This window comes from Alexandromys fortis, unplaced genomic scaffold, assembly GCF_014885135.2.
Source record: "Alexandromys fortis isolate MF-2015 unplaced genomic scaffold, M_Fortis_MF-2015_v1.1 scaffold_560, whole genome shotgun sequence".
In the NCBI taxonomy this organism is placed as follows: domain Eukaryota; kingdom Metazoa; phylum Chordata; class Mammalia; order Rodentia; family Cricetidae; genus Alexandromys; species Alexandromys fortis.
Genome location: NW_026068434.1, coordinates 45,363 through 66,646, shown reverse-complemented (window position 1 = coordinate 66,646; position 21,284 = coordinate 45,363). Strand labels below are relative to the sequence as shown.

General features: G+C 41.9%; 1 protein-coding gene across 2 annotated transcripts in view; it reads left to right on the top strand.

The window, feature by feature from the left end:
* LOC126495692 (leukocyte immunoglobulin-like receptor subfamily A member 3) overlaps positions 1-18,265 on the top strand; it is a 32,094-nt gene extending 13,829 nt beyond the window's left edge. Inside the window, exons 1-5 of one of the 2 annotated variants that reach the window (XM_050133292.1) lie at positions 6,095-6,185; positions 6,426-6,461; positions 9,365-9,649; positions 11,722-12,009; positions 17,403-18,265. In XM_050133292.1, the coding sequence (XP_049989249.1) occupies positions 6,155-6,185; positions 6,426-6,461; positions 9,365-9,649; positions 11,722-12,009; positions 17,403-17,521 (759 nt within the window). In that variant the 5' untranslated portion in view covers positions 6,095-6,154 and the 3' untranslated portion in view covers positions 17,522-18,265. Of the gene's footprint in view, positions 1-6,094; positions 6,186-6,425; positions 6,462-9,364; positions 9,650-11,721; positions 12,010-17,402 lie in introns of those variants that run through there. The other variant, XM_050133291.1, reaches the window with a different exon arrangement.
* The last annotated feature ends 3,019 nt before the right edge of the window (positions 18,266-21,284 follow it).

Below are 21,284 nucleotides of genomic sequence, written 5' to 3'. Positions count from 1 at the left end.
GTAACAACAATATCAAAAAGCTGTGCAGTTTTAAAATGGGGCTTCCTGGGCTGTGCCACCAGAATGAACTCCAGCTATGAAGCATTTCAACGGCTTTTATGGAACTGGATGTTTGTGTGCCCACTTGGGATTGGGAAGAAAGTACTCTGAGACCATGCCAATGGCTCAGTGCTCACCGCCTGGGCAGGTAGCAGGATCAGGTCTACTAGGTGTGCAAAAGCAGGAGAGCATGGTGGATTCCTGCCACCATACACAGAGATGTTTCCAGGCTGCACAGTGCTCTGCATGGCAGATTTGTCTGTAACTCAGATAATAAGAGTTTATGTGCTGCATGCTCATTCTCAGAGTTAAAGTACTGAGTGCAGCTCCTACCTGGAGGCCCCAGAGCTGGCAGAAATGTGCGTCCACCATTTTGAAATTGGAGAGAGGTGGAACCAACATCCAGAGCAGCTGCAACCAAGCTGCTTAGCATTTTAAAAGCTCTTCAAGACAGTAGAGAATTAAAGACATTGCAATAGGACAGATTCAGACTTAAAAGACCTCTAAATGGGTCATAGTGTTAGATAAAGTACACAGGCTTGGGAGAGAGAAGAAAAAGAGTATAGACAGTCATAATATAAATTTAATGCTTTAAAAAAGGGTAAAGTCTTTAAAGAGACAGAGTACAGGTAATCATAGATTAAAAAAATAAAGAAAATAAGCCACATTAAAATGGAAAATTCCCAGAGAGTCTGGATTCTGTGTATTATTGTGTTTTATTTGAGTTTTTTGACTGTGAAGGGGCTAAGTACAGAGAGGCATTTCACTGTGTGGGCTGCTAAGCCAAACCAGCATGTATATTATAAAGGTATCTTGACTTCAGTAGTTGGGTCCAATGATATGATGCTTTGGAAAAGAGGTTCTTCTTTTGTTTTCACAGAGGATGAGACCCCATGGATTCCTTCTAGACCGATATGGTATGATAAACTATGCCCCTCTGAAAGGTTACCCTAAACACCATAGAAAACTTACTTTGCTCAACTGCCAACTGAGATGAGCCTAGCATACAGGATACACCATGAAAGACCTAATTACCAGTACCCCCATACAGCATGAAGCAGTTTGGAGAGAAAAAAATACAGTGCCCATATTCCCAATAATTGTTTATAAATGTCCTTTTACATTTAAAGGGAGATATGATATAGATATAAATAATTTGCACTGATATGGATTTTTCTTTATTGCCATAAATTTAAGGTCAATTTTGTTATATGTATATGTATTTCTGATCTTTATTAAGGTATTGTGATTATGTAGCTCATTTAAAAATGTAATGTATAATTAGGTAAAAATATAGGTTAATAGATAATCATCTATAATAGTCAAGCTTATAGTCATGTTAGTTAGATTTTCTAGACATATAGAGATATATCTCAGTTAGATAGGCATTCTTCATATCTTTCAAAGACTACAGAATATGACATTTAAAATGTTTTAATAACTTAGGGTTTTTCATGACAATGAGACACGTCTGCTCCTGGCAGCACCAGCTACTTCAAGAGGAAGATGGGTATCGAAGAGGCTCCTTATGGAGTTTGATAGCCATTTGGGGAAGAAACTGCTCTTGTCTGGACTGATTCATAAACTGGACGTGCACTACTCACAGAGAAATGACTGCTGAACTTGCCTAAAGGTGAGCTGGTCCTTCGGGGTTCCTGCTTCATGAAAGAGTCAGTAAGACATTCTGCAGGACACAGAAAAAAGTGACTGATCTGTCTTTAAAATTTCCTGCTTCATGGAAATGTCTGCTGGATACTATGGGCTTGTAGGCTGAAGATGGATGCCCCAATGGTACAGAAAACCTTTGGGTGACTGTCCAGGAAGTGAGATGTCTCTGTCATTTCTAGAGTTTTGGAAGTTGTTTATAATGCACTTCCTGTTTACTTAGGTAATATTATATCCTTCTGGAGTCTTCGATGGAGTTGAAGAATTTATAGATATAGGTTTCCTTAGTTATGATCAAAGATAAAGTAGATACAAATATTGTAACTGTAATTTGTGCTTGATAACTGTTTTAAGTAATTTTATCATATTAAAGTTAAAGTCTTCCTTTTTGTTTAAACAGAAAAAGGAAAAATGGTGTAGGAGGTTCTTCTGTCTATGTGTTGTTTTCATTGGTTGAATAAAGAAACTGCCTTGGCCTTTTGATAGGGCAGCACTTAGGTAGGCGGGGAGACAGAACTGAATTCTGGAAGGAAGAAAGAGCGAGAGAGAGAGAGAGAGAGAGAGAGAGAGAGAGAGAGAGAGAGAGCTGCCACGGAGCTGCCAGGTCAGACATGCTGAATCTTTCCTGGTAAGCCAGGATTTAATGGTGACATATAGATTATTAGAAATGGGTTGAATCAAGATGTCATAGTTAGCCAATAAGAGGCTAGAACTAATGGGCCAGGCAGTGTTTAAATGAATACAGTTTCTGTGTGATTATTTTGGGTATAAGCTAGCAGGGTGGGATAGAACAAAGGGACCCGTGTTCTCTACAACACAATAGGGGAAAGCAAAAGGATTTGAGACTTTCCAATATCAAATTCTTGGTGAGGGTCATTACTCTGATCTTCACGACCAGTCTCTCCATGACAAATGCTCCTTGTCCCTATATAGCACAGCAACTTTAAATGATTGGAACAGGATTCAGGAACCAGGAAAGAAAATTGGATCATATATTAGGGTTAAGCAGGGCCAGAGACAACCCTTTTGTGACTTTTTACAAAGATTAACTAGGGCTGAACTAGTAGAGGTAACAGGCCCAGATGCTTATTGAATTTTTGGTCTTTGAAAATGACAGCTTAGAATGCATAAAGATCCTTGGGCCTTTAAAGGTCAGACCAGCACCAATAGATAAATGGTTTTGCATACAATGAATCTGAGACATTTGACTATAGTACTGAGGCTTGGGTAGGAGAAATGATTTCCAGTGGTATGTGGAGACAACAAAATGCCAAATGTCTCAATTGTGGTAGAATAGGACATCTGAGAAAGGACTGTAGACATAGAATTTTTAGCAATAAGGTCTTCTCTAGGAATGGCAAGGATAGGCAGTTGAGGTCTCAACCTTCTGGTATATGTAGGAGGTGTGGCAAAGGTCGACATTGGATCAATGAATGCAGATTGACAAAAGACAGACAAGGCAACCCAATACCATTGGAAACTCCTTGGCTGGCCTCTCACAGGCCCCCATGTCAAACAAGGTCCAGTCATTCCTCATCACTACGGAGAACACGTCTCATGAGGAAAATTAAACAATCTAGTACCTACGGCAAAAAACCATGATGTTCTGGATGATGGAATATACATGGAGGATGAATCAAAAACTCCAGTAGGAAATAGAAAATGTATATTTTGACAGACTTCTATAAATGATCAAAGACCAATGCTAAGAGTGCTCATAAATGACAATGTAATTGAGGGACTACTAGTCACAGGTTTGGACATGAGTATCATTACTCCAGAATCTTGGCATCCAGATTGGCCTCTTCAGGACTGGTGGACAGTCTTTGTGATCCCATAGGTCAGAGAGGGAAGGGAGACTGGGCTTGGGTAAAACTTGGGTGGGGGTAGAATCTCAGTGGTAGTGGGATAGGTGTGGGTATGTCTCCAAACTACTTGTTGCACTTGGAGACATTTGGGTTAGTAGAAGGTGGCATATTTTAAGTTGGGGTCTGGGAAAAAGCAACGAATGATAGGAGGATGGTTAAAAGGGACAAGATTTGTGGGATCCATGACAGATGTGAAGGGGGCTGCCAAGTGTGTTTTGTTGTAATGCTGGGGATGAGACTGAGAGACTGGAAATGGGGAATAGAGAGAGAATTGAATATGCACTGGCAGCCTAACTGATTTTTCTGGCAGGTATGGCCTGTGGGTTAACTTGGCACTGTCTGCTAGAGTTGGGGGCTGTCACCTTGTTCTGTTATTCCCAATGTGTTTCCAGGGAATTGTTTTGTTTTCTCAATCAGTCATTATGACTAGAGTCAGATGAAATTCCAAAGTAATTTTAATTTTAATTTCTGTGATACCTAAAGTTGAACATATTTTTATCCTATAATAGAATATTATTTTAAGTTGTGTTACTTTTGTTTATGCTATAAACATTCGTTTAATGATGCAAGATGTGTTGCATTCTTTTATGCTGCATTTGTTTAACTCACTGAAATTGTCTTACTTTGCTTGTCTAAAACACTTGATGGGGCTAATAAAGAGCTAAATAGCCAATAGCAAGGCAGGGGAAAGGATACATGGGGCTGGCAGACAGAGAATAAATAGAGGGAGAATAAGAGAGAAAGGAAAATTGAAGAGTAAGAAAGAAGGGGCCAGACATCCAGCTATACGTGGAAGAAGGAAAGACAAGGTATACCAAAATAAAGAAAGGTAAAAGCCCAGAGGCAAAAGACAGACAGGATAATGTAAGTTAAGAAAAACTAGCTAAATAGTGGAGAGGGTGCCTTAACTGGCCATTTCCTGTAATTAGATTGGTAAACTCCCTACACTGTCATCAGAGATACTCTATCCAGTTACTGATGGAAGCAGATGCAGAGATCTACAGTCAAGCATTGGATTGAGCTCAGGGAATCTTGCTGAAGGGAGGAGTGATTGTATGAACCAGGGGTGTCATGACAGGGGAACCCACAGAAACAGTGGACCTGAGTTCATGGGAGCTCATGGACTCTGGATCAACAGTTAGGAAGCTTGCATGGGACTGATGTAAGCTCTCTGCATGTGTGTGACAGTTGTGTAGTTTGGTCTGTTTGTAAAGCTCTTAGGAGTGAGACCAGGACTTGTCCCTAGCACTTAGCTGGCTTTTGGGAACCCTTTTTCCATGCTGGATTGTCTGGCCCCACCATGACATAAGGGGAGTGTTATTCTTAAAAATGATCCCCGGGCGGGTTGGTGGAGCCCGCCATGAGAAAGCAGCTACAGGAGGGCACAGGCCGCGCCCACGGTGGCGGCAGGTAACAGACACATAAACACAGGAAATAGCCATAAGTATTTATTAAGGAAGAGGGAGAAAGAAAGACAGAGAAAAGAGATAAAAGAAGAGAAAAGAGATAAAAGAAGAGAGAGACAGAGAAAACACGTGATCACGCCAAGGAAGCAGAAAGAGGAAGGGTCCCAAGATGGCGATGGGCAGGTCAGAGGTTATGGGAGTGGGCATGGCTAGGGCAGGGACCAAAAGTTGAGGAGGATCTTGGTCCTGCCTCAACTTGACATTCCATGCTTTGTTCAAGCCCATGGGAGGCCTGCCCCATTCTGAATGAAGACAGGGGAGGCTTGGAAGGGGAGGAGGTAGATAGGAAGTGGGAGACACTGGGAAGAATGGAGGGAGGGGAAACTGGTTGGTATATAAAATAAATAAAAAAGCTATTTAAATGAAATAATAAAAAAGAAGAGCTGGATAGAAACAAGCCAAGATAAGACTGGGTATTCATTCAAAAAAAGAATAAACCTCCTTGCAATGTATTTGGAAGCTGGGTGGTGAGCCCCCAAAAAGCCAAAGAATAAGAAAGCAACCAATGATGTTAGCCACTTGGATTTCTTCTTCTGAGAACTCTGTTTATTCTATAACCTGCTTTTAAATAATTTTTTGTATTGTCGGTCATTTGTAGGTTCTTGGTTACGCAGTTTGATAATTAGGGGAATTTACTGAGAGCATCCACATACTATAGAAGCATTAGTCCCCAGCATTTTCACTGGCATCCCCTCCCATCTAGGTTGTTAGATTTAGTGTTCCATCAAGAAGAGTCTAACTGTTCTGTAGATTATGAATTTGTTCTCAATGATTTCTGGCTGCAACTCACCGTTTTCTCTGAAGCATTGGCCATAAGTCTCCTACATCACATTTGGGGATACCAGAGAACAGCATTGCCTCTAGCCCTTTAAATTCTGTCTTTGAGAATTTAAAGCCAGAATAGTAAGTGCATAGAGCAACAGTTTCCCAGCCTAGAGCTGTGGGTAGAAGGATGCCAGGGACAGGTCTTGTGCAAGAACATCCTCTTCCTCTTTTGCATTGGCTATCATCATCCTGGCCTTTAGCCTGCTCTGTCCCATGGGTGTGTCCCACAGTGTGAACTATGTCACCAGTTCTGTGTTCTGTTTCTGTGGAGATCGGGCATGAGACACTGCCATGGTCCTTGGAGCTGCTCTTCTTGGACTTGGTAAGGGTGACAAGGGTCATTCTTTTTAGCCAAAGTGGTAATGGGTACAGAATCTCAGATTTATAACCTTGGCTCCTCTTATAGAACTTTTTCTATGAAGACTTGGCCTGGTGGCTGCAGAGGAGTCTTCCCTGGCCTCAACCTGTCCATTGGCCTTGGAATTTTGAGCTGAGCTCTGGGGTTGGGATCATTGTATACCAGGACAGACTTGTCTTATAAGGTCTTTTGCTCTATTTGCAGTGTTTTTAATGGTTCAGAAGATCTGGGCACAGCATGGTGAGTCTGTTCTCTATTTTAGCCATGGGAAACTGAGTTTGGCTCAGAGTAGCATGGGAGGAGCTTGAAGCATCTTTTGCAGATCCAGAAGAGGGATTTTCATTGGCAGCCACTGTTGGAGCCCACAAGACTCTACAGTGAATGCACAGCTGACAGACAAATAGGCAGATCCACAGGAAGTGTATATGTACACGTCCACATGGAATAACCCATTTTGCAGAGCTGTGGGAACACTTGTCTTTTGGAAAAGTTGCTGGCATATCTGTGCAAACCCTGTAAACCCATGATTCTTCCCTTCAAAATGGGATTCATTCCTAGAACACATCGGCAGTGTAACCTCTGCAGGGGCAGTGGAATGACCTTGCTCCATTCCCCCACACCGGAGGCCTTGGAGGGGTGGCATTCACTCTTTGTTCTAGGAATCAAATTTATATCCCATGAAGTTACCTACTAACAAACCATGTACAAATTTCCATAGAAGACAGGCACTGAGCAAGAAGGCAGCATGCCCCACCTTTGCTAACCAACAAATCTGGGTGTCTCCAAAGCTAGTTATCACACAAGAGATTAGACAAGGATAATGGGTGAAGCCAGGATTCATGGTTGTTTAGTAACTTTATCTAATGGTTTGGGATGTCAGGTACTTCCTCTTGAGTGCTGGCTTTTTCCTGGGTGGTGTTACCTGTTTCGGAGTACTGCTTTGTCAGTTTCTACCTGCCCTTTTTAATGATTTTGATATGCATATTATCATTGTCCTTGCCTATAGAATTTTTCAACTATGTCTGTAAAAACTAGAAACCTAGTAGAGAACAGCTTTTATTCTTCTCTTTCTTCTTTTTTCTTCACTACTTCTTCCCCTTACTCTGCTTCTCCTCCTCCTCTATCTCCTCCTCCTCCTTTATCTCCTTCTTCTTTTCCTTCTTCTCCATGCCCTTTCACTTTACTTTCTCCCCTTGCATGACAAATAATGAACACGCAGAGGTAATGTAGTTGAGTTAATTTTTTACCCTCAGATCCTTGTCTGCATTAGACATCAGTCTGAGCCCTGAGGGGGTACTGAGGCTGGTTCTCAAGGCCTCTGATAGGCCACAGGCACAGTTACTTAATGATCAATCCTTACTATTGGAGCCATCTTTGGGTTGGGGATTCTCAACTGTGCTCCAGTAAAGCCTGAAAGATGTGTGTCTTGGAAGGATATTGGAACAAATGGCACAGAGGAAGGGACATCTGCACACACGTGTTTCCTCCTGAAGGTGCAGACATTTGATTTTGAATTTTTTCTTTTCCGCCTCTCTCCGAGGTTGTGTCTGACTTTCATACTGAGTTTTGCCCTTGGGAAGATGCCTCATCCACAAGACAGAGCTGAAGTGAATGCTGTCTAATATGTGTATGGCACAGATGGAGTTCTGATGTGGGATTCTCCTCTGTATGTTGTGAATATGTTTTATTGCCATTGGTTAATTGAGAAGCTGCTTTGGCCTATGACAGGGTGTTGGGAAAGCTTGGTTAACCAATTATCTTTAAGATTTGAGACCTACTTAGGTTATGGCTTGCTGGGACCATGAGTAAAAACGGTACAGGCCCAGGTGCGCTCTCTATGTGGTTCCCTTGTGGTACAGCTTAGCTTGGACTTCTTGTTCTTGTTTTTGTGAGTTTCCCCCTTAAAATGAATGAAAATATAATTGTTTTATCTTCTAGCTACCCTGGTTATTTCTCAATACAGCAGGGTGGAATATATAAAGTTGGAAAATCCAAGCAGAGATAGAGAAGGAAAGAAGATGGAATCAGGCAGATACAATGTAGCTACTGAAGGAGAAAATGCTGGTACCTTACCTGTAAGCCACAGCCTCATGGTGATATATAGGTCAATATAAATGGGTTAATTTAAGACATAAGCACTAGCTAGTAATATGGCTGAACCATTGGCCAAACAATATTGTAATTAATATAGTTTCTGTGTGATTATTTGGTCTGGGCAGCCAGAAAATGAAAATGCAGTCTCAGTTTACAAATGGCACCCAAACTTTTGGCAAGAATATCAAAACAGAGCCTAAGAAAACTTGAATAATAAAAAAAGGCTTCTAGACACAAAAGTGGGAGTCAATTGGAGCTTGTTGGCAACTGTATGTTTTTAGATAGGCTGTTGGTGGCGAGCAGAGGTATGGCACCTTTAAGAGAAGGCTTCTTGACTCAACATTAGCAGGAAAAGCTGCATGGTTCCTTTAAGAAAGAGCTTTCTGGTTCATGCTGGTGGCACAGATAGCTCTGCCTCTTTCAGAAGGTCCTATTATGGAGCACTTGAATGGGGTTTGTGAGTCAACTACTTCTGAGAGTTGGGGTGGTAAACATGGATCCAAGAATTCATGTATTTTCAGAGGCTCCCAGGCTTCATGTGATATTGGAGTTCGGTGTAGAGGCTGGGTTTTCCATGGAGGCAAGAAACAAAGTAAGACACAGGTCAGTGATTTAATGGGATTTTACATTACCCAGGAAAGTGGGAAGGTTTGGTGATTAGAATGACAACCCACAGGGTTCATTACTGAGCTTGAAGAAGACAAGGAGAAAAGCCCCTGATAGCACTAAGTTATAAGAGCTACTCTTCCATTGTTTGGGAACAGAAAAGATAATTAGGCCTTCTGAAATATACAAGATACTCAATTCTGAAAATAATGAGACTTCACTTTGGAGGTGTGCTGGTTAGTTTTCTTTCAACATGACGTAAGCTAGAGACATCTGGAAAGAAGGAACATCAACTGAGGAACTGCTTATACTGTACTGGTGTGTGAGCATGTCTGTGGGGCATTTTCTTGATTAGTAGTTCTTGTGGGAGCCACTCTATAGCTCCTTGGGAAGCTGGATTTCCTGACATCAGTTGACTGGTGCTTTTTCCTGCGTCTCTCCAGGGCCACCACCTCAGCCTTCCATCTGGGCAGTTCCAGGAGCTGTGGTTTCCAAAGGTAGTGATGTGACCATCTTCTGCAGGACCCTTCCAGGAGTGACCACTGTGCGTCTAGCCCGTCTTGCACCCAGTACTGTGTGGTATGATGGTACCCCACAGGGAGCCCCGGAGGTGTTTGAATTCAGTCTGAAGAATATAACACAGAGTAATGCTGGGGTTTACTTCTGTGCATACTTTAATGGAAGTCAATGGTCACGAAATAGTAAAAATCTGGAGCTGGTGATGACAGGTGAGTAACTGCCCAAGGACACATCTTCAGACTTAGTCCTGGAAGCCTACCTCACTGAACCATGTATGCTCAATCATGAGCCCTGCCTTGTCTATATCTCTGCTCCATATAATGATCTCTTCCTTCCCTTTCCTTCCCTTCCCTTCCCTTCCCTTCCCTTCCCTTCCCTTCCTTTTCCCTCTCTTCTCCTCGCTGTTTCTCTCCTCCTTTCCTCCTCTCCTCTCCTTTCCTCTTCTCTCTTTTCTCCTCTCCTCTTTTCATCCTTTCCTTTTCAATTTCCATTTTTCCTAATAATTTTTTTTAAAACAGATTCTTACATACTGGCCTTACTTGCTGTGAGTCCAAACATCATCTTGATCTTCTGGTCCCTTTGCCGCTACTCTCCTAGTACTGTCATTAGAGACATTGACAATGACACCATTCATGTGGTGATGGTCACAGAACACCAGGCACTGTGTATATATTAGGCAAGAACTCAACCAATCAAGATTCGACCCTAGACCCTCTGTTTTGGTTTGTGACCCTCCCTCTTTGCTGACCATGTTCTAGGCTTCCGTCAGAATGGTGACTATAGCCCCTAAAGGATGGAGTTCAGGGGAACTGACAGCAGCCTTTTGCACATACATAGAGCCTCTCTATGGTCCTGGTTTATGGAAAATAATCCAAACACATTTTGTGATCCTTGTTGATTAACATTGGACGAGTTCCGTTTTGTCTTCATCTTTTCTTCTCTCTGGTCAGACTCTGAACTGTAGGCTTATATTTCATCATGTTTAAAACAACAGCATTGTACTGGCTAGTTTTGTATCAACTTTACAGAAGCTAAAGTCATCAGAGAGGAAGGAGACTCACTGAGGTAATGCCTCCATAAGAACAAGTTCTATGGCATTTTCTCAAGTAGTAATCAACAGGGGAGAGCCCAGCCCGTCATGGGTTGTGCCATCCCTGGGCTGGTAGCCCTGAGTTTTGTAAGAAAGCAGGCTGAGCAAGACATGGAAACAAGTCAGTAAGAAGCACCCCTTCATGACCTCTGTATCAACTCCTGCCCCTAGCCTCCTGCCCTGTTTGAGTTCCTCTCATCACTTCCTTCAGTGATGAACAGCAATGCTGGAGTGTAAGCCAAATAAAACCTTCCCTCCCCAACTTACTTTCTGGTCATGTTGTTTCATAGCAGCAATAGAAGCCGTAACTAAGACAAGAGTCTTTTTTATAAATTTTTTGACATAGGGTCTCATCATGTAATTCTGACTCTCCTTGAAACCTCAATATTGAGCAGATTGTTTTTATTTATTTATTTATAGAGCCTGGTCCCTCATTCTTTTTTTAAAATTATTTTTATTATTTAACAGTTTTTTTGTTTCTTTTAAATACCAACCACAGTTTTCCCTCCCTCCTCTCATCCTTTTCCCTCCACAGGCTCCCCTTTATGCACCCCTCAATCCACTCCCCCATCTCTATTCAGAAAGGGACAGGCCTCCCATGTTCTTGAACAAAGTATGCATGGCACATCAAGTTGAGGTAGGACCAAGCTCCTCCCTCTGCATTAAGGCTGGACTAGGTAATCCAGCATGGAACAGGTTTCAAAAGCCAGCTAAGTGCTAGGAACAGGTCCTGATCTCACTGCTAAGAGCCTTGCAAATGGATCAAACCACACACATGAAGAGGGCCTAGGTCAGTCCTACTCAGGCTCCAGAGTCCATGAGCTCCCATGAGCTCAGTTCAACTGTCTCTATAGGTTCCTCCATTAGGACCCTGACCCCATGGTTCACACAATCACTCCTCCCTTTCTTCAGGAGGACTCCCAGAGCTCAGTTCAGAGCTTGGCTGTGGATCTCTGCTTGTGCCTCCATCTGTTACTGGGTGAAGGCTCTCTGATGACAATTAGGGTAGTCACCAATCTGATTACAGTAGATGGCCAGTTCAGGCACCCTTTCCACTATTACTAGGAGCCTTAGCTGGGGACAAGCAGGTTGTTTTTAAACTCAGAAAGATCTACCTGCCTCTGCCTCCTGAGTGCTAGGATTAAACGACCATGTCACAAAGACCAGCTAATAGAATCTTTCCATTTCCAGGTGTTTACAGTGAGAAGCCATTCCTTACTGCTGATTCAGGACCTCAGGAAATCTCAGAAAGAAATATGACTCTCCTCTGTCACACACATCTTTCCTTTGACATCTTCATCCTCTGCAGAGGTGGAAGTGCCTCCTTTCCCCAGAGCTGCTCACGTCAGGACCACAGCACATTCCTCATCTCCCCTATGAGCCCTGGGAACAAAAGGACCTACAGATGCTTTGGCTCTCACAAACAAACTTCCTACTTGTGGTCACTGCCTAGTAATCCACTTGAGTTTTCAATTCCACGTAAGTATGTCTGGTTCTTGTTTCTTATCTCTGTTCTTAGACTGGAGGTCTCAAAGGATCCCATGTGGGATGTATCAATTCCACTTTATGTCCCCTGTGTGCCACATGCTGCACTCTGCACTGCTCTTCTGACTGAAATTGCTCTATTTGTGTTATGGGCTCTGAGCATTATGTGTTGATTATATTATTTTGGGGACATATTCATCTGGGGAATAGACGTCCTCATCTGTTCAAAATGAGAATCATCTCTCAGAATGTTTTTTTTTTTTTGATTTTCGAGACAGGGTTTCTCTGTAGGTTTTGGTTCCTGTCCTGGAACTAGCTCTTCTAGACCAGGCTGGCCTCGAACTCACAGAGATTCGCCTGCCTCTGCATCCCGAGTGCTGGGATTAAAGGCGTGCATCACCACCGCCCGGCCTGATGGTAGTTTTTTAGATCTCAAGAGATCATGATTTTTTTATTTTGCTTTTTTGATTATAATACATGATTTTCTCCCCTCCTTTCCTTCTCCCTAAACCCTCCCATGTACCTCTCCTTGTTCTTTTTCAAATCCATGGCTTATTTTTACTTTAATTATATATACATCAGTGTATATGCATGTACATGAACATATTTTTGGCATAACCTGCTTAGTTTGTATAATGTTATTATATATGTGTTTCTAGAGCTGAATTTGATATAGAAAAACCATATTTGTGTTCTCTTCCCTGGGGAAGTCTATTTCTTCACTCTCAGCATTCCAGGTTCTTTATAGTCATTTATGTAGAGTCGAGGCCTCATGGGCTTTCTCCCACCCACTATGGCATGTCTATCTTGTTGTCCTTGTCCAGCTCATGTTTAGGTGGCCATGTTGGTGAAACTTTATGTATATTGCTTATGACATTAGTAGGAGACACAATCTCACAACAAAATCCCTGATTCATTCGCTCCTACAATCTTTCCTCCCCCTCTTTCACAATGCATGAGTTGTTTTGTAGATGCATCTATTGTGACTGAGCTCCACAACTCTGCCTTTTGGTTTGTTGTATTTGCTATGGTATATGTAATGTAATTTTTTTGGTTTTCATCTCTTGCATAAGGAAGTTACTTTGATGAGGAACTGGTGTGGGAAATTCTTCTGTATATGTGTTGCTTTTATTGGTTAATGAATAAAGAAGCTGCCTTGGACTATGATAGGGCAGAGTAAAACTAGGCAGTGGGAGAGGGGAACTAAACTGAATGCTGAGATAAAGGAAGGTGGAGTTGCAAAAATCCATGTAGCCTCCACCGGGGTCAAACAGCTATGCTGGAGCCCACTGAAACTTTGTCAGTTGGCCACGACCTCATGGCAATACACAGATTAATAGAAATGGGTTAATTTAAGATATAAGAGTAAGCCAGAAATATGCTTACGCTATTGGCTGAACAGTATTGCAAATTATATAGTTTCTGTGTGACTATTTCATGGTCTGGGCAGCTGGGAACAAACAAGCGTCCTCCCTCTACAAGGAGCGAGTACTACACTTACTGTTCCACCACCATTTGTCACCATGTTGCCACCTCTGAACAGTCTTCAGTCCAGTGGAGAATGGAGGAGACAGTTTTTGAGTGTTAACTTTGTTTTTTCTTTTTTAAAATTAATTTTTAAAAAATCATGGGATAAAACTGGACTCGCTGAACATAGTGGACAATGAGGACTACTGAGAACTCAAGAACAATGGCAATGGGTTTTTGATCCTACTGCACATACTGGCTTTGTGGGAGCCTAGGCAGTTTGGATGCTCACCTTACTAGACCTGGATGGAGGTGGGTGGTCCTTGGACTTCCCACAGAGCAGGGAACCCTAATTGCTCTTTGGGAAGAAGAGGGAGGGGACTTGATTGGGGGAAGGGGAGGGAAATGGGAGGCGGTGGCGGGGAGAAGCCAGAAATGTTTAATAAATAAAAAAATTCATTTTATATTCCAACCACAGTTCTCCCTCCCACACTGTATTCCACACAGTTATTGGCCATGTACCCTAATGTAGTATATACACTTGCACACAGAGAAATACATATACCCCTTGCTAGTTAATAGTGATAGAGAATTTGAAAGGGTCTATGCTAGTTTCTTTATGCAGGAAGACTTGAATCTTTGTGTTATATCATATTTTGTGAGCACAGTGCTGTACATGAATAGCCATCACCCTAGAGGAGAAGGTATAAAGACATTTGCAGACGAGAACAAAGGGAATTTGAATCAGGACTTTGTAAGGTTATGTAGGAAGAGGGCAGATCCAGCCTCCATGACAGGTAACATTCAGTTCTGTATCATTAGCTCATCCAGTTCTTTGGATGTTTCAGAGTTTCAATGGAGTTGACATCTTGTAGGTATGGAGACTAGGGGCACAGAGACATTTCCAAAGAACTATGGGTAAAGGATGAAAGGGTGGACCCAAGGAGGCAGAAAAAAGAAATAACACATGAAAGATGGAGTTGGACTTGTTGGATAAAGAAGGTGTTTGGTGCAGCTGCGCATGGGATGAGAATGGGAAATGAAATATGAAAGAACAAAAACACATTGAAAAAAATACATATGGAATTTCCAAGGATAAAATATTTAAGCCAAACTAAAACTGATAGCATGCTTCCTTCGCTCAAGTATATAACCTTGCTTGCACTAAGTCAGGCAGCTAAACACAACAACAGAACACTGATATGAATGTCCCAGGAAGAGCTAAGAAAGGGAAAGTGTGTGGTGAGCTTGTGTGTAAACAGTCATCAGGGGGAGGAGTGGCTGCTGTTTGCACTAGTTAGCTGGTGCAACTTGACATAGCCTCGAGTCATCTGAGAGGAAATACCTGAGTAAGGAATTGTCTAGATTAGATTGGCTTGTAGGTATGTTTGTGTGGTAGTTTTTAAAACAATTAGCTGATGTGTGAGAGCCCAGCCTAATGCCCTAAGTGGTGTGGGAAGTCCTTCTGTATATGTGTTGCTTTTATTGGTTAATGAATAAAGAATCTGCCTTGGCCTGTGATAGAGTAGAGCAGAGCGGGGAGAACTAAACTGAATGCTGGGAGAAAGAAGGCAGAGTAAGAAGAAGCCACGTAGCCCCACCAGAGACAGACGCCGGATGGAACCTTGCCAGTAAGCCACAGCCACGTGGCGATATACAGATTAATAGAAATGGGTTAAATTAAAATGTAAGTGCTAGCTGATAAGAAGCTAGAGCTAATAGGCCAAGCACTGATTTAAATACTATAGTTTCTGAGTGATTATTTTGGGTCTGGGCAGTTGGGAACAAACACCTCAATCCATTTATTAGGAGGTGGCAGAATGTCCATGAATGTTAGAGGGACAATGGTAGAAAAGGAAATAAGGGAGGGCTCCCTGGCAGGGTGGCTTCATATTCTCTAAAGGTATTGGGAGAGAGAAGGTAGGAAGGCATATGTGGGTATTTAAACAGGATAGAGGGGCAAAGAGAGGACCCAGGAGCTCTATAAAATATACTGACTCAAGTCAGTGTCCATTTAAGGGGCTTCTAGCATTAGACTTCTCTTATCCAGAATGTGTACACCTGTTAATTTCTTTTTCTTTGAGGCTTGATCTTCTGTCTTTCTCTGTCATTCAACATTTTTTTTTTAGAGACATGACCTCACTGTGTTGTATTGGCTGTTCTTGTACTATTTAAGTAGACTAGACTTAGCATGTGCCTCTGCTTCCTAAGTGCTAGGATTAAAGGTGTAGGCATTACTGTTCCTGCCTGTCATGCATTTTTTTGTTTGTGTCCTTGAATGAGTTTAGCAGTCTCCTATATGACTGCCAATACCTCTGTTAACACTAGCTGAGGAAGACCCCAGTGTTAGGGAGGCAGCAAACAGTATCCATACATGGTTTCAGCTTCAGGTTCATGCTTGTGTTTCTGAGCAGTCTCCCTCAATGACAGAGTGTGACCTAGAAGTCTAAGATAAATCAAGCACTTTCTTACAGCATCAAAAAGAAACAGCAATATACATAATTAGACGTCTGCCCAAATAAATTATTTTCTGAGGGCCATTAATTTTACTTCTACGGTCAAAAGCACCTGCATGAGCCTAGGTTGTGTAACTAATGGAGTATTTGACATCATTCAGCTTAGACGTCTGGTATCATCTCAACAGAGCTCCTAGTTGGCTAATATCCAAGCACAATCTTGACCTCAGTTTCTGATTGCAGGAGATTTCATGTGTCCTCTTACATATATTATTTATTGGTTCTCTTTTGCATTGCTTCCACATGGTTCTTCACCACATCCCATATTTCCTTTTCTTAAAACACCCCTCAGATCACTTCCCTTTTCCCCCATCCTGCCAACATCACCTTTCTCCAACTATCATGGTCACTACTTATCTCTCCACTTTCTTCTTGCCTCTCATGTCCATTTATCACACAACAAGTTCAGGCAAAACTTATTTTTTTCTGGATTATAATACAATTGCAACATTCTTTATTACCTTTCTTCCCTCCAAACCCTCCTACATCTGCCCTTTTTCAAATTCATGTCCTCTATCTTCACCAATTTTTATTTTGTTTATATATATGCCTAAACATAAGCACTAACTCTGTATAATGTTACTTGTATGTATGCTTTCACTGATGATCTCTGACTCTGGACAATCAGCTGATGTGCTCTTTCCTCTGAAATACCACCTGTCTTGCTCTCTGTTTCATGTAGTTGTCCATAGTTCATTGTCTGCACATAAAACTTTTTATTAATTTATTATTGTGCAAAGTGCTGTTTTTCTTTAAGCATATCCTGAAATTTGACTTGTATTTAACCCATGCTCTTATGTTCTTGTCATGTGTGATAAGGCTGGTGGGAAAAGAAAGTAAGCTGAAAGATGGTAAGAAGGGGAATATACTGCCCCTTGTGGACATGATATACCCATTCCATTACTAACTCAGTGAAACTGCACTTGCCACTGAGGCTGCCTCATATTGAGCTCGTCAACTAAAGAGAAAGACTAAAGAGTTGCTGACACTCCTCATGAACTAATCACACTGACAGCTTCTGGAAATTGAGGCATCATTGGCATGGCTGTGTAACTATTCGCGAGCCTACTTTACTTCCATGGAGAGTTGTGCATTCATGATCATACAGATGGCTCTGGTTAAACACATTGGATCAAAACTAAAGAATGTCAAACACAATAGAAAAGGAACAAATGGAGGAAATAAGTGGCTAAATTTTGTAATCTAATTTGTCCTTGCTTCATCCAACCAAACACTTCCTTAACTGTCCATACAGTTCTGTGTAGTTGGCAGAAGTGGTCTTTCTATAACTTATGTAGAGACGTATTTCATTCTAAGACCAAATGTAGTGGTTATTAGAGAAAAAACAACCACAAATAAGTTAATATTGTTGAAATAATCTTTTAAATTCTTTTTTCTCCACAGAATCTTCTACATCAGATTGCAGATTAGAGAATTACTTCCGGCTCATCCTGGCTATCGTCATCCTGTTAGGTCTCGGGGTTCTACTGCTGTATGCTTACAACAGCAGAGAGAGCCCATGATGCCTTCAGAGAGTCCTAACCTGAGAGCCTAGCTACCTTTTCCTACACTTCATCAATGTTGGGGGGAGGGAGCTGCTTGTTGGTTTCCAGCTGCTTAGTCCCGAAATAACCACACAGAAACTGTATTAATTAAACCACTGCATGGCCCATTAGCTCTAGCTTCTTATTGTCTAACTCATATATTAATTTAACCCATTTCTATTAATCTCTGTATGGCCACGTGGCTGTAGCTTACCAGCTAAAGTTCGGGCATCTGTCTCCTGCGGGGGTACATGGCATCTTTCAGACTCAACCCTTCTTTCTCCCAGCATTCCATTTGGTTTTTCCCACTTACTTCTGTTCCCCTATAGCTTTGCTATATGCATAGAGCAGTTCCTTTATTAACCAGTGACATTCACAGCATACAGAGGGGAATCCCACATCACATCACAATGCTGACGATAAAGACTCTAAAAGGAGTTGTAATTTCTCTGCTGAATATTCAGTGCCTGGAGATGTGGTACAATACCTGTGATATGACTGGAATTTCATAATTCTTTGTGTGGTGTTTGTAGGAGAAATCTCCCAAGCAGCAGATTCCCATTTCTTGCTTTGGTCTCCTGTGGGACATCTTTGTGTGCCCATCCCTCATTTCTCATTTCTCTGCATATAATTATCTTCCTCTTCATTCTCCGTTATCCTGTGGATATGCTACTTTGGAATGTGAATGAATTGCATTGCTGACATGAGCATATCCATGCCATAAACGACAAAATAAAACTATCTATTTAAATTTACATACAAATCCAAGTTCCCACTCCCTCTGTCCTCCCATTCCCTCCACATAACCTCCCACCACACCCTCATCCAATCCTTGGAGAGGATAAGGCACATTGCTCTGGGGAAGGTTCAAGGCCTTACCTACAATATCTAGGCTGAGCAAGGTATCCACTCAAAGAGAACAGGTTCCCTAAAAGCCAGTACATGCAGTAAAGATAAATCCTGGTACCACTGCCATTGCCCCCCAGTCTTCCCCAACCATGTAACTATCAACCACAATCAGAGGGGCTGGTTTGGTCCTATGCTTGTTACTTCTCAGTCTAGCTAGAGTTTGTGAGCTCCCATTAGTCAGGTAGACTGTATCAGTGGGTGAACCCATCATGGTCTTGACCTCTTTGCTCATATTCTCTTTCCTCCCACTTTTAGCTGGATTTTGGCAGCTCAGTTCAGTGCTCTGATTTGGGTCTCTGCCTCTGTTCCCATCAGTTGTTGGATGAAGGTTCAATAGTGATATTTAAGATAATCATCAGTCTGACTACAGGGCAAGGCCAGCCAGTTCAGGCACCCTCTCCTCTATAGCTTAGGGTCTTAGGCGGGGTCATCCTGTGGATTCCTGGGAATTTCACCAGAGCCAAGTTTCTTGCTAACCATATAATAGCTCCCTCAATCAAGATATCGCTTTCCTTGCTCTCATCGCTCTCATTTCTGTCCTTCCTCTTTCTCAACTATCCTATTCCCTTAAGTACTCCTCACCCCTCCCCTTCTCCTGTCCTATTCCCCTTTCACCTTCTATTCTTTCCTGACCCCAATGCTCCCAATTTTGTCAGGCAATCTTGTATGTTTAGACTTTCCAGGTGGATCTATATATGCTTTTCTTAGGGTTCACCTTATTACTTTGCTTCTCTAGGATCAAGAACTATAGGCTCAGTATTCCTTGTTTATAGCTAGTGTCCACTTATGAGTTAGCACATACCATATTCATCTTTTGGGTCTGGGTTACTTCACTCAGGACAGTGTTTTCTAATTCCATTCATTTGCATACAAGATTCAAGATGTCATTGTTCTTTTACAGCTGGCTAGTACTCTAATGTGTAAATGCACCACACTTTTTTTTTTGTTTCTCTGTGGCTTTGGAGCCTGCCCTGGAATTAGCTCTGTAGACCAGGCTGATCTTGAACTCACAGAGATCCGCCTGCCTCTGCCACTCGAGTACTGGGATTAAAGGCATGCGCAACCATCGCCCGGCTCGCCACACTTTCTTTATCCATTCTTCAGTTGAGGGGCATTTAGGTTGTTTCCAGGTTCTGGCTATTTACAAATAATGTTGCTATGAACATAGTTGAACAAATGGTTTTGTAGAATGATTGGGCATCTCTTGGGTATATTCCCAAGAGTGGTATTGCTGGATCTTGAGGTAGGTTGACTCCCAATTTTCTGAGAAATCACCATACTCATTTCCAAAGTGGTTGTACAAGTTTGCATTCTCACCAGCAATAAATGAGTGTTCCCCTTACTTCACATCCTCTCCAGCATAGGTTATTATTATTATTATTTGGTTTTTCGAGACAGGGTTTCTCTGTAGCTTCTATGTCTGTCCCGGAACTAGCTCTTGTAGACCAGGCTGGCCTTGAACTCCCCGAGATCCACCTGACTCTGCCTCCCGAGTGCTGGGATTAAAGGCGTGCACCACCACCACTTGGCTATCATTGGTGTTTTTGATCTTAGACATTCTGACAGGTGTAAATAGTATCTCAGAATTGTTTTGATTTGCATTTCCCTTATGACTAAGGATGTTGAATATTTCCCTTAGTATTTTTTGGCAATTTGTGATTCTTCTGTTGAGAATTCTCTGTTTAGTTCTGTACTTCATTTTTTAATTGGGTTATTTAGATTTTTGGTATCTTATTTCTTGAGTTCTTTATTATTATTATTATTATTTAAAAAAACAAATCAAACTTCCCACTCCTTTCCACCCCAGCCCCCTCTAATTCTAAGAGAGGGTAAGGCACGTTGCTTAGTGGACAGTCCAAGGCCCCCCCTTACTACATCTATGCTGAGCAAGGTATACATTAAAAGAGAATAGGATCCAAAGAAGCCAGTACATGTATTAGAGATAGAGCCCAGTACTGCCAGTGGCCCCTCAGTCTACCCCAGCTACACAACTGTCAGCCACATTCAGAGGGACTAGTTTTGTCTTATGCTTATTCCTTCCTAGTCCAGCTGGAGTTGGTGAGCTCCTATTAGCTCAGGTAAACTGTTTCAGTGGATGAACCCTTCATAGTCTTGACCTCTTTGCTCATATTCTCATTCCTTCTACTCTTCAACTGGACCTTGGGCGCTCAGTCCAGTGCTATGATGTGGGGCTCTGCCTCTGTTCCCATCTGTTGTTGTATGAAGGTTCAATAGTAATATTTAAGATAATCATCAGTCTGACTACAGGGCAAGGCCAGTTCAGGCACTCTATCTTCTATTGCTTAGGGTCTTATCTGGGGTCATCCTTGTGGATTCCTGAGTATTTTTTTAGAGCCAGACTTCTTGCTAACCCCATAATATCTCCCTCAATCATGATATCTCTTTCCTTGCTCTCATATCTGTCCTTCCTCCATATTAACTATCCCATTCCCTCATGTTCTCCTCAACCCTCACCTTCTCCCATTCTTTCTACCCCCACCCCATTCTCCCAATTTTTTATGTGATCTTGTCTGTTTCCAGTTTCAAGGTGGGTCTAGATATATTTTTTCTTTTGATTCACCTTATTACTTAGCTTTTCTAGGATCATAAACTATAGGCTCAATATCCTTTGTTTATGGCTAGTATCCACTTATGAGTGAGTACATACCATATTCATTTTTTGGGGGTCTGAGTTATCTCACTCAGGATAGTGTTTTATATTTTCATCCATTTGCACACAAAATTCAAGATGTCCATTCTCTCATTGAGGGGCATCTAGGTTGTTTCCAGGTTGTGGCTATTTACAAATAATGCTGCTATAAACATAGCTGAA